The 14,140-nt window shown below is 43.9% G+C and overlaps 1 protein-coding gene across 6 annotated transcripts in view; it reads right to left on the bottom strand.

Annotated features, from left to right (window-relative positions):
• HARS1 (histidyl-tRNA synthetase 1) overlaps positions 1-14,140 on the bottom strand; it is a 38,932-nt gene that overhangs the window by 11,813 nt on the left and 12,979 nt on the right. For 5 of the 6 annotated variants that reach the window (XM_083748463.1, XM_083748461.1, XM_083748459.1 and 2 more), the window contains exons 13-14: positions 13,990-14,136; positions 13,296-13,848 (exon numbers count right to left, since the gene is read on the bottom strand). In XM_083748463.1, the coding sequence (XP_083604589.1) occupies positions 13,792-13,848; positions 13,990-14,136 (204 nt within the window). In that variant the 3' untranslated portion in view covers positions 13,296-13,791. Of the gene's footprint in view, positions 1-468; positions 565-1,102; positions 1,223-6,897; positions 6,988-7,766; positions 13,849-13,989; positions 14,137-14,140 lie in introns of those variants that run through there. The other variant, XM_083748464.1, reaches the window with a different exon arrangement.

The following is a 14,140-nucleotide window of genomic DNA, read 5'->3' as shown; positions in this document are numbered from 1 at the left end:
GAGGCAAAAAGAACAAGATGTGTAAATGAATAGAAGCAATGGTGTATTCACTCTTTGAAAAGCTTATACTTCTTTAAATGAGGCACACCATTTTTTTAAAAAAATGCAAATACTCCTAAAAATTGAGAGCAACAATGGTTCCTGTGATTCAGCATCAACTGTGACTTCCTCTTTAAAAAAATAAGACTGTACAAAACCTGCTAGTCTGCATGACCCAACGTACACCTATTACCTCAATTTTTACACATCGTTGCCTGTTTCCATGCTTGTGACAAAGTGACAAACAAAAAAATTGTGTGTTTTTAAAAAAAGAATTGTGCCATCAAAATGATGTTCCAAAAGTTTCTGAATCTACTTAGCTTGAGTAATAAAAAACCCTGCATTTTTTAATTGGAGTAAGTGCAGATGTTCCTCGTCTGCTGAAGAGCAGTTTTCTGCCCAAGCTAGGAGCACTGGATTTAAGGATACAGTTAAATCATAGCGAAGAGATAGGAGCTCTCCCCCCTGATCTTTCAGATCATAGATCAGCTTGGAATCTTCTCCATACTTCCCTGTCAAAGTTTCCTAAAAAGTAAGGGGTGGAAGAGGGGGGTAGAAAAAATAAAACAAATCAAAGGCAAGTAAAGAGTTTTGGTAAGCAATAGGTTTTTATAGGGCAAAACAAATGCATATTCAGGCAAATTTGCTCTTATAAAGCCGTAAGGTGCATGGGGAGGGACCTTAATAAAATCTATATTCTTTCCACCCAACTTTTCTTCTTCCCTATGAAAGTGCCCCCTTACAAAATGTATATAACAAAAACCAACACAATAATAAACTAAATAAACTAAATAAACGTAAAACTGACACTGCAATCCTATACATACCTAGTCAGAAGTCTCACTGGGTTCAGTGTGACATTCCTGAGCAGGTGTAGGACTGCAGCCTAAGTGTAGGAAGTAATTCCACAGGAAGGAAATTCAGTGTGACACTGGCTCTTTAAAACATTTCTTTATTCCCCCTTCTGGTGTTATTATGTTTTAGAACTTGAAATATATGTCTGACTTCTGGACTACCAGTACCTTTCTTCAGTTGCCCTATTCCCCCTGCTGCCCCATCTCACCTTTAGTTCAAATACTGGAGTATCTATTGTCTCAGCTCCATGGCGTTTGAAGCAATCGATGATGACGCTGAAGACTCTGTCTCTGATTGCCATCTGCTTGGGACTGTAATCCCTGGTACCCTGAAAGTCCAGAACAGAAGACAACTTGATGGACTTCTGTTCCATTGAACACATGCTATGTTCAGGCAAAGTGAACAGAGAAGATAGGCAAAGTGGTGCACCATTTTCAGCACTCAGTAATGTGAAGAAATTCCATGACAACTCTTCTAGAACACGGTGCTGGAGGATCTTACCTGGGCAGAAAGGCAAAAGAATTTGTGGTTTAAGAAAAGGTTTTAAAGTTATGACTTTGCCCTAGGACTCCCCACCCCAAAACAGGGTCATTTACCACCAATGGCCCTAAGGGGAGGTTCCTCATGAATATTATATTTTTATTTTCCTTATAAGCTGCCTTGCTTTTTGTCCCCCTGACAAGGCAGCCAAAATCTAAACAGATATCAGTCAGAAGGAAGAAATCTGTTACTTTGTTCTAGGGTGGAAGACCTACATGTGGAGGTCTATTCCTGGTAAGAATGCAAATAAGCCATTCGACATGCTTGTAAGCCACCTTGTATATATTTTGAAAAAGTTGAGATGCTTAATCAAACTATAAAATCAACACTAAAGTGCAGGTAACTCATAGATAAAACCAGCAAAGCTTTAAAACAACTATATGTTATATAGTCTAAATTAATTAAAAATAGTCTGCTAACTATTTTTCTCCAGTTTGCATTGGGGCTTTATGATGCTGTGTTCAGCAATTGCTTTCCTTCCTGCAGGTTTTAAATGTCAATGTTTTTATTTTAATAATTTAGAATCTTAAAATCTTATACTGTTACATGTTACAGTTGAGGTTGCAATCTGTTTTGTGAGGGTAAATAACTAAACAGTTATCAAAGGCAAAGGAACTATGCCAAACTTTGGAATTCCAAGTGGAAGTGGGATTCAGCAAAGTTTTCAAGCTTCAAAGCCTAACAAGCCAACTAAGCTAGGAAACAAATTAACAAGGAAAACTAGCTCTTACCTTTACTACATTCTACATGGATTTTTATATTGAGCTGGGGTTTAAATGTGGCTGCTTGTTATAGTATCCAGATCCAGATCTTACCAACCCAGTTCTGACCTAGCAATTGCCATACTGTACTAGCCTGTTACAACCAAAACAAGGAAGAGGCTTGTGGCACGGTAGGCAGGGATAGACAAGCTTCAGACCTGATGTACCTACTTTTTAAAAACCAGAACCTTGAGTTCCACCAACCAGAAACAAAATGATGGCTCTGAACACTTAGAACGAAGGGCCAGGATGTCTCTGAGCTAGTCTAGTGTGCGCCTACACACAATCATGCTGAACTTCAGTCTTTTTTTCAGAACCCAGTGTGGAAAAACAGTATTTATGAAGCAGTGTGTTATTTGTGCAAGAGCATCCTCTAGTGGCTGCAAGATTTTATAACAGCTGTATTTGAGATACAGTAAATGGAAAATGCGGGGGACGCAGGTGGCGCTGTGGGTTAAAGCCTCAGCGCCTAGGACTTGCCGATCGATTGCCGATCGAAAGGTCGGTGGTTCGAATCCCTGCGGCGGGGTGCGCTCCCGCTGCTCGGTCCCAGCGCCTGCCAACCTAGCAGTTCGAAAGCACCTCCAGGTGCAAGTAGATAAATAGGGACCGCTTACCAGCGGGAAGGTAAACGGCGTTTCCATGTGCGGCTCTGGCTCGCCAGAGCAGCGATGTCACGCTGGCCACGTGACCCGGAAGTGTCTCCGGACAGCGCTGGCCCCTGGCCTCTTGAGTGAGATGGGCGCACAGCCCCAGAGTCTGTCAAGACTGGCCCGTACGGGCAGGGGTACCTTTACCTTTACCTTTAAATGGAAAATGGAGAGTAGGAATTTCTGTAAAGCGTTTTTCTTGTCAGTGGAGAGTAGAACATATTGGAAAGGATTAATTCATCTTCTGGTAGGCTGGGGCCAAAGTTTATAAAAACTGGTAGTGGCCAGCTGGAACAAGAGGGAACCTTCCTCTCAGGTGGTAGCCATAACTTTTAAAAAGTAACCAACTTCAATAAAGAACAATACAGTATATAAGGAAAATGAGACCTCTTGACTGGAGCACTCAAGAAACGAATGTAACAAAGGAGTACCCACCAGAAGGTGGGAGGAGAACCCTGTGACAGAACCTGCTGGAGCAACCTCCTGCCAAAGGATGTCTCTGCAGAGATGAACTAGTCTACCTTAGAATGTCTGATGAACATGGCTGGATGGGATCAGGCTGCCTCTGATTTCCGCAGATAAATTTATGCAGTGTGGCAGTCATATATAGAACTGCTGTGGTCACTGCTCCCTCAGAGAGATGTCAATGGGCAGAATCCGGCATGATAAAGCTGTGCAATAACTACCTCTGGAGGGGACAGCATGACTTGTTCTGGAAAAACCCTGTCTCTCTGTGTACTCCATTCAACCTCCTGACATGGAGCTGGAGTCCATCCAGATTTGAGTGGAGAATAAAAAAAGCCAACAGTAAATCCAAAGAAACAAGTTCAATGTCTTCTAGATTAGTTGGTAACACCCTTTCCTCAAAGTCTTTGTGCTGTTCAAGTGCAGCGTTTATCAAAATGAGAATGGTGGTTCCTGTTCCAAAACATATTGGAAAAACAGGATGTTGGGGAATTGCGAAACAGTTAAGACAAAGCCTTAAAAACTTATCCTTTGAAAAGTGGAAAAATGAAAACATACTAGCAGCTCAGATTATAAAGTGAAATGTAACTTTTTCAAAAATGCAAGATTTTTAAAAAAGGCTAGGTAAATAAATAAATAAATAAATAAATAAGTCTTCCACATGCACCAAAAACCCACAAAAAATGGAAGCTGAGGTGTTGATGTAACAAGGCCCTCTTCCAAGCAGCCATCTGGTTAACTTTCCTTGATAGGAACACATGAAATACAATCTGAAGGATCAGGGAGGTATATATGAAAGGCAATCCTTCAGGTAGTCTAGTCCCAAGATGATAAAATCAAACCAGGGCTCAGAATCGGAAGCAGACTGGGAGCCAGTGAATCTGATAAAGCACTAGCATATAATGAAAATGTCCTGTCCCAGTTATCTTGCAGTCCTGTTTAGGACCAACAAGAGTTCCCCAACCATAATTAAGGGCAGTACCACAAACAATGCATTTTAACAGTCTAATGAGAAGGTTGCTATCTCCACTCAGATATGGTTGCAGAAGGGTATAACAGCTGAAGTGGATGGAATTTGTCTAATGATTGTGCTGGATCAATAAACACCCAGATTGTGAACATGATCCTTTAGGACAGAAATGGGAAACCTGTGGCCTTCCAAATGTTGGTGGACTCCACAACTCCCATCGGCCTCAATCTGCATGGCCTACAATGATGGGAGTTGTAGTACAAGAACATCAGGAGAGCCATAGTTCCATATCTCTGCTTAAACAGATATACCTGGAAGAAGGCTGGTGCAGATTTTCTTCAAGGCCAACACTTCCCAATTGTCTATTTCAACCAGGGGCGAAACTAGGCTTTATTTCATCCAGGTCAAAGATCGAGTTGGCACCTCCCACCTGCATTGCCATAAACCCACCCACACAGGATGGGAGCCTCAATGGCGCCCTTCTGGAGGCTTCACCTGGGGCAAGAACCCGGATAGCCCCCCGCCCCATAAGCTACAGCACTGATTCCAACAATGTATGGTCTTTGAAGATAAAGTGGCCACTCAGTACTACATGCAAGTTAGGATCCTACTGTTTGGTAAGAACTGCGCAAGCAGGAAGATTACAACATAAGCCCCCTTGCACTGGTGCAATGCAGCTAATTACTATGCTAAACCTCTGAACTCACTTAGAATTTGGTGCAGCAGTGCAAAGTATTTGTTATATGCAGCTAAAGTAGCCCAGCTGCACTGGGAAAGGGCGGAATTGGGTAGGAAAGTTATTTTGGTGAGTGAGGGAGAAATGGCCAGTTTAGTCAGTGTCCTATTCGTTATTCCTGGATCCGGTCTGCATCTTGCACTAGCACAGCAAAGCACATTGAAACATGAATGGGATAGCATTGCTAGTAGCAAATCACAGCACCCTTGACATATACTGTATTTTCCGCACTATAGGACGCACCTAGATTTTGGGGGGGGGGGGAAATAAAGGGGAAAAAATTATTCCCCCCCCCAGGCGCGGGGCTGGGGTGGGGGAAGCCAGAGCTTCCCCCTCCCCCAGAACGGGACCCAGAGCCATGCCGAAGCTGCACGCAGCTTTGGCATTGCTCTTGGAGCTTGCGGCACTGGGGGAGGAGGAAGCCCTCCGCCAGCCTCCAAACCATGTCGGGAGACAGCGGGATGGCGCGCTGCGCCTCTCCCACTGTCTCCCGAGTTTGCGGGGCTGGCGACGGGGAGGAGCAGGCTTCTCCCCCCCGCCAGCCTTCTAGCCAAGTCGGGGGACAGGGGGATGGCGGCGTTCCACCTCCCCGCTGTCCCCCAAGCTTGTGGGGCTGGCGGTGGGGCTCTCCTGAAGCCTGGAGAGCGAGAGGGTTCAGTGCGCACCGACCCCTCTCGCTCTCCAGGCTTCAGCGAAAGCCTGCATTCGCACCATAGGACGCACACACATTTCCCCTTCATTTTTGGAGGGGAAAAAGTGCGTCCTATAGTGCGAAAAATACGGTAAGCTGCAGCAGGAGATGCACTTCAGTCATCAGGTCACTGTTCCAAATTAATGAAACCACAGGGTTATAAGCTGTCATTGGCAAGTTAATCAACTATACAGTAACTAGTCTATTCCTAAACTGGACTGCAAATTACTTATTTTTATTTGAAAGAAGCATGCACTAGTGGAATGTAATTTAATCCTCCTCTTTTCTGTAGTGCCCCCCCCCCAGTCCTCAAAATCACCTCTGGAAGGTTGGTGGGCTCTGGAGAAGATTTTGGGAGGGCACGGGGCAGAGGGGAGGAAATGGAAATGCCAGTGAGCTCTACTGGCACTGCTTTGTATGCAATCCATAGTGGAAAGCTTGATGCGGAAATCAACCCAATGTGCAACACCTGCAAAAAGGGCAAATTTCATGTTAGGAATGATTGGGAAGGGATTGGAAATAAAACTGCCAATATCATAATACTGTTATATGAATTTACAGTAAGATCACACTTGGAATATTGTGCACAGTTCTGGTTACCTCAACTCAAATAGTAAAGATGGAAAAGACTGAGAAAAGGGCAGCTAAAGCTACAACACCTTGTAGGGACATTTATGGAGCATCGGGTCTGAGTCCTTTCACATCTCCTATATTGCTGGAGGCTTCAAAGAAAACTGATCCCAGTTTGAGCATATTGGACTCCACAGTGAGGGGTGTAGCCTGAGGAAGGAGGGCAGCTTGGAATGTATAAAAAAAGGCCAGATACAAGAATACTGCGTTCAGTTCACAGGATTTAGGTTCCGCACCCCTGCTATGTACACTTAACAGACAACAAGACCCACAGAAGAGAGTGGGGCTCACTTCTGAATACACACCTAGAATTTGCAGGGGTAAGAGCAATAAATAAATCACCTATAGTTTCACTGAGAGAAAGACATGTTAGATTCCAGGATGTGACTTGAGCCATCAGAATGGAAATCACAAGACACTCTTCCTAAACCCTCGTAAGCTTTCATTTGCATAAAAAGTGTGTGTGCACTTGAGAAAATGAGAGTGTACTGTACATGAATAAATTCTGCTCTGCCATGCACTGGTGCTTAACACAGTATGGTTGGGGCTAAAAGGTTTACCTTTGGTGTCTTGAGGACAAACTTAGGTCTGTCTTCCTCAGGACATATTTTTGCCTTCATGTCCAACAGCTTTGCCACCTGCTCTGCAATCTGAAAGGTAACATTTTTTAATCAATCCAAGTTACACAGCTTTTATCTACTTCGTATTTATACAATAGCTTTACTTAAGTAAGTTTGGTAATGCATAATACTCTAACCCCGATACCATCCTCAATCCATTAAAACTCACCAATAATGGCAAATTCTGCTGTGGGTGAAGCCTCTCTCCTACGCTCATTTTACGAAATATGAATCTTTCAGTATAAGATGGCTTTAAAACAGTTTGGATCCATTTACAAATTGCTTATTTTAATTGATGTGTGTTAGAACTCACTTGTTAAAGAGAGAGAGAGAGGAAGGAGAAAGGAAAACAGAGGAAAACTCTCCTTCCTTGGAGGCTTTTAAGCATCTATCACGGATGATTTAGCCGAAATTCCTGCAATGCAGGGGGGGGGGGTTGGACTGGATGACACCTGGGAGATCCCTTCCCACTCTAAAATTCTATTAATTTTGACATGTCCAGTCTGAGACCTTGTCAGGGGAAAACATAGAATAATAATAATAATAAGGCCCCCGTTTCCTAATTACATATAAAGTATGTGTATATATTTATCCTGTAGAGATCCATCTTTTTCGCCCCCGATAACGACTTCTTCCAGGCTGTTAGCGCCTCGGAGGCCTCCCCGCCCGCGTCCCAAATGACAGGGCCGGGCAAGGAAGGAGGCGGAGGCGGCGGCCGCTCTTCCCCGCAGCCTCTGCCGGGGGCGCCGCCCGCCTGCCCGCCCACCTTCGGCCTGAAATATGAGGGACATTCCCCCGCCCCGCCTCACCTCCTCCTGGGGGGCCTTGTCCTGCTTCAGGCGCCGCACCAAGTCGGCCTGCTTCCTCAGCGACTCCTCCTCAGCCATGGCCACCGCCGCCGCCCGCCTCGCTCAGCGGCTGAAAGGGAAAAGGGGCCGCCGGCGCCTCGGTTCCTCCGCGCTCGCTACCTCAGCGCCTCCGAGCATGCGCAGTCGCCTGTCTCGAGGCTGCGAGGGCTGCCCGCTCTTTAGGGGGCGGGGCATTCAGCCACGCGCAGGCGATGCCCGCTTCTGAGCCTGCGCACTGGCTCGCGCCGATGCCTCGAGAGCTGCCCGCACTTCAGTCTTCGGCTGGCGCCCGGGAGGCTGATGCAAGACGGGCCCGGAATGGCGCGAGGAGGAGAGGGGCGGGGCGGGAAATGAAAGAATGAGGAGAGGAAGTGACGCGAATAGCACTTTGTTTACATGTCCCCTTCTCTGAACCCATGTGCATATATTTAGCTCCCAAGTCTGACATCAGAAATGGCTGTGTGTGTGTGTGTGTGTGTGTGTGTGTGTGTGTGTGTTTAAACAGGGAGGGGACATTTCAGCCTTCCAGGATACTCGGGCAATAAAAATAAAAAATATTGCCTTAGAGCATTTGGTACCCCTCTCTTCAGCCAAAAAAGGCCCCCAAAGTGGAATTACCATATCGATAAAAACAAGACTGTCTCTGCCTGCAGGCTTTATAAAACCCCCAAAACCATATGCAACATACAAGGGGAAAGGAGGAAAGTGGTTGATATTAAAATATCTCTTATTTGGGAAACGATACTAAAAGGAAGACTGCAACGCTGATACTGCAGAATTCATTTGAGAGGTTTGCTTGTGGGACTGAGGGTTGCATGCTCACTAATGCTTACTCAAAATGAGACCTGTTGAGTCATGTTCATTAATTTCTGGTCTGGTAGAACTTCATTCAGAAATCGGAACCGAGACCTGCTTACTGTCAGGATGCCTGTGTTATCAACAACTGTTACATTAATAATAGTAGTAATAATAAACCACATAATTATCACTGTTGCTGAATTTTCCCATTTAGTTTCCCTCAGACCCCGTGTGTGTATACCTGTGATACGGAAGGGGGGGGGCATGTCTTCTTTACCTTCTTCTTCGCTACAATATATCCATTTATTTCCAATTGTCAATGTCAAAAGGGACTAAAATCTATAAAATTCATAGAAAATCAACGTGCCAGTTTGCTCAATTTCTCTAGGACTCCATCACACCTCCCCTGTCCAGCATAATCCCTCAAGCAAGGTGTTAAGACCCTAATCCTGTCAAATCGCTCTGATCAGCCTTTCCTCCAGGCAATGTCAGGTGGCAGACTATGCATATTTGAGACCATTGTTTTCTCATCCCCAGGAAGTGTTTATCTGTGCATATCTCCAGCTCTGCATATTCCCCCCTCCCTCCTCCATATGTTAATCTGTGTAACCCAACCTTCCTTTAATATATTCATGATGTAATCTGTGTAACCAAACCTCTCTTTAATGTATTCATGACGTGTTTTGCACTGTATTCTGGGACATGGAGGGAGTTTCAAAAACTCATGTCACCCCTTTCTCACTGTTCAATCTCGCCTTGAACCTGTTGCGCAATAAACTTGGATCTTCTGCAGTTTGCTCCTGTCTACGGCTGAGCTCCTTTTTTCTCCGCAGGGACCCACGGACTTAGTCCGATGAGCTGGGTGGCAGAGCAGCCTCGCACCCAGATTTTAGCCGTAACACCTGTAACTCAGCATTTCAAACATATGAATTGTAATGCACTCCAATAAAGCTTAAATAATAAATGTCATAGTTTCTAAGGTGCTGCAAGACTGCTAATTTTGTTGCAACAAGCTAACACCACTAGCTATATGGAAAATATCTTCCAACTGAGTCTTGTATTTAACTATGCAATCCTATGCACGTCTGCTTGGATTCAAAATCCCACTGGGCTCAGAGGAACCACTCCTAGGCAGTTGTGTACAAAGTTGCTGACTAACACTGTGATCTTACACATGTGTATGTCAGTGTTTCCAGTGCAACTATTGCAGATGATATAATTTGTTATGATTGTATGTGTGGGAACGGAAGGTTGTAAAACTTCTGTTCTTTGTTCTTCTCTCTCATAGAGAAGATTGTGTGAGATGCAGCTTGCACTGCTAGTTATGTTCTTTTACTTAATTTGGTGTAAATAATAAAATACTTGATACCACATATCTGGAGTCTGGCTTCTCGCTGACTCTGCTATTATCATGCGCACAGGTCCATGTGTGTCGCTGGAGGTACGGGACTGCTGCCGCCAAGTGAGTGTGCCTTGATAGACTACTCAATTTGATGTGGCTTACACAAATGTGTGTACAGTGGTACCTCGGGTTACATACGCTTCAGGTTACAGACTCCGCTAACCCAGAAATAGTGCTTCAGGTTAAGAACTTTGCTTCAGGATGAGAACAGAAATCGTGCTCTGGCAGCGCGGCAGCAGCAGGAGGCCCCATTAGCTAAAGTGGTGCTTCAGGTTAAGAACAGTTTCAGGTTAAGAACAGACCTCTGGAACGGATTAAGTACTTAACCTGAGGTACCACTGTATAGGATTGTAAGGTAAAGGTAAAGGTACCCCGACCATTAGGTCCAGTCATGGCCGACTCTGGGGTTGTGGCGCTCATCTCGCTTTATTGGCCGAGGGAGCCGGTGTACAGCTTCCGGGTCATGTGGCCAGCATGACTAAGCTGCTTCTGGTGAACCAGAGCAGCACATGGAAACGCCGTTTACCTTCCCGCCAGAGTGGTACCTATTTATCTACTTGCACTTTGACGTGCTTTCGAACTGCTAGGTTGGCAGGAGCAGGGACCGAGCAACGGGAGCTCACCCCGTTGCGGGGATTCGAACCGCTGACCTTCTGATCAGCAAGTCCTAGGCTCTGTGGTTTAACCCACAGCACCACCCGCTATGACTATTTCTGCTGTAACAGACTAATACAGTTCACCCTGAGGAACTTGGCACTGAATGAAACCAGTCTTTGCATCTGAACCTCTCCTAATTTAACATCAATGGAGCTCAATAGAGCTTATTTTCAATTCTGTCCTGCAGGATTTACTGCAGTTAACAGGTGGAATCTAGGCACATTAATGTGAAGTAAGTTCTGCTGTGTTCCATGGGGCTTAGAACTGAAGATGAAAGTGAGCTGTTTCGGTGGAATGCCATAAATTTCAGACAGGTTGCTCTGTGTGAAAATGTCCATCCAAGTCAGCCCGCCTGGGCATAACTTGATAACATTTTATTAATTTTCAAAAAACAACCACAAATAAAAAACAATACAAAATCAAATCAAATCAAAACAGATTGACTTCCTCCAAGTCCCTTCCTTGGTTCCTTTATTAATCAACATACCACATGTCCATTGTTAAATTTGCAAACCATTTAAATTACCTATTGCCCATTCATATCAAAATTACAAGTAGTCCTAAAACCCTGCTAATGTATTAACCTGTTTACAATGTACTGTATATATGCAATAAACATCTTCCATTCTTCCTTAAATTCATTGTAGTGTCTTCCTCTTAGTTTGTCAATTTTGCCATTTGAAGCCTATTCCATTAATTTAACTTGCCAATCTTTTTTAGCTGGGGCATAACTTGGTCACATCAAAGAATAGCCCATCATCAGAGCAACAGAGAGACATTAAAAAAAACCCCTACAGAATTATTTTATTTTTAAGTGAATAGTCCTTTTAATGAGCAACCTTTACATTTTATAGGCTCATCATGCTCAGAGAATGTGGGGACTGTACCAGAGAATAAAGTGTGCAGGCTTTAAACGTATGGACTTTCTTTGGGCTTGATATGAGTCTGCCACTAGATTTGTATTTATTTGTGTGCATGCATCACAGTTAACCTGCATCACAGTTAAATTTTCTGCTATATACAGAAGTGCATGATACAGGCAGTGGCCATTTTATGTATGTCTGATATGTGTGCAACTGTGCACATGTGCATCGTGGCAAACCTGGAAGTGACCTGAAAATGTCACAAAACATCACAAAAGGAGGTGGGATAGGACGGGGGCAGGTGAGACAGCATTATGTGGGCCCCACCAATGCACATGCAAATCAGTTACTGCCTGTACAGTGGTACCTTGGTTTAAGAACAGCTTAGTTTATGAACAACTTGGATTAAGAACCCTGCAAACCTGGAAGTCTGTGTTTTGGTTTGTGAACTTTGCCTTGGAAGCAGAACATGTTCTGCTTCCTGTTGAGTGTGTTCCATTTGTAAATTGAGACCCCCACTGCTATGGGAAAGCACGCCTTGGTTTAAGAATGCTTTGGTTTAAGAACGGACTTCCGGAATGGATTATGTTCGTAAACCAAGGTTCCCCTGTACATTCATACCTTGTTTTGCGACCGGGATCCGTTCCGGAGCCTCGGCCGCTAGCTGAAAAGGATGCAGGGCAAAGTGCAACGTCTGCACGTGAAGCAGTTTCTGCACATGCGTGAAGCACGATTTGGTGGGTCTGCGCATGCGTGAGTGGCAAACCCGGAAGTAACCCGTTCCGGTACTTCTGGGTTTGCCGCGGACGTTTGCTGGAATGGACGCTAGACGAGGCAGATGTTACTGTACAATACACAGTAAAAGTTAGCTACAATAGTAGCAATGACAAACTTCTCCACTAGGGGGATTTTCATCATCATCATCATCATCATCATCATTATTATTATTCAATGTCATTAAGAACATCAAACTGTACATTATACACAGTATAATTTAAATACTATTTATATAAATATATATAGATATATAGTAAGTCATATGCAGAGTAGGGCTACTGCTGTTAATGAACTTCATTCCATTTATTCCAATGGGGTCATACAGAGCATGGCAAACATAGGATATCACCCTATTTTGGTTGTTCCAACTATGGAACAAGAACAACTATGGAGCACCTTGTCCTAACTAAGGATGTTGTTGTTTTTAGAGGGGGGAAAACCAAGGCTGCAAGTTTCAGTATTAACTATTCAAACCCTTCTGTGTGAATGCAGAATTCACTATTCCCTTTCATTCAGTTCAAAGAGGCACAGTCCAGTGCGTAGGTTTTCTGTGGAGTGTTTGCAAAACAGAAAGGAAGAGCACCTGTACCACATTTCATGTTGCTTTTTCTGTACTCTCCAACAAAGACCAAAGAAAGAAGTTTTGCTTTTTGCCAGCTTAAAGGTAAAGGTAAAGGTACCCCTGCCCGTACGGGCCAGTCTTGACAGACTCTGGGGTTGTGCGCCCATCTCACTCAAGAGGCCAGGGGCCAGCGCTGTCCGGAGACACTTCCGGGTCACGTGGCCAGCGTGACATCGCTGCTCTGGCGAGCCAGAGCCGCACACGGAAACGCCGTTTGCCAGCTTAGGTTCAGGTAAATAAACTGTCAGGACATCAACTTGCTGTCAAGAGTTTTCTCCCTGTAAACTGGTCATGAAATCCTAATATTTTGCCTGTTCAGGAGAAATATTCTGATTTCACATATAAAAGTAGAAGTAATTAAACAGAAGACGTAATTCCTGATTGCTGTAGTATCAGATGCTATTCCTGTACATTTTCATTGTGATTTAGTTATGCAATATGGATGTAAGAGCAAATTTATGCTGGTTAGAAATTGGCATCAGTCATTGACTGCCACCATTGGTTTTAGGGTCAAAACTACAATATATTTCCCAGACACAGATGATTTGGATTCCACAAACAAATTTCTATAAAATAGCCTCAAAACCTGGGAATCTCCCAAATCATTATGAAAGGCACAAAAACAGGGTGGAAAAAGGTGGCAACTGAATGCAATGTGAAAACTTCCTTTCAGCTTCTAAAATGTTATTTATCCCAATAAAAGCATTGTTTCATCTGTTCTGTATTCCACGTTTCTCAAAAGTCCAGTTCTTCAAAAATGCTGAATAACTCCAGGTGGCTTTACGGACCAGCAAAATTCTCTGAGGGCACACAGCTGCCAGATTTAAAAAAGGGAAATGAAATGAAATGAAATGAAATGAAAGGGTTCTATTTTTCCAATCTCTTCTTGATCTCCTCTATGAAATTCTCCTTAGGAACAATGATCTGAAAAGCAGATAGAGAACATGGGATTAGCATAATTTATCAAAACTAATTATCTTCCACTGAAGGAAATTCAAACTATAAGCTTTTTTTTTAATGAGTGACAGATCAATGGATTCTGATAGCCTGCTTTGAAACACCAACCTCTTTCCTGCTAGAGACATCCCGAAGTTTCACAACTCCATCTTTCTGCTCCTCTTCCCCTATGATGAGAACAAGTGGGATGCCATGTTTTTCACAGTACTGAAGTTGGTTCAGAAGTTTGGGGTTTTTCTTATACAGCATCTCTGCCTGA

Source organism: Podarcis gaigeae (assembly GCF_964106915.1).
Source record: "Podarcis gaigeae genome assembly, chromosome: 7".
Taxonomy (NCBI): domain Eukaryota; kingdom Metazoa; phylum Chordata; class Lepidosauria; order Squamata; family Lacertidae; genus Podarcis; species Podarcis gaigeae.
Note: the sequence above shows the minus strand (reverse complement) of the source record. Positions and strands in the feature narration are given on the sequence as shown.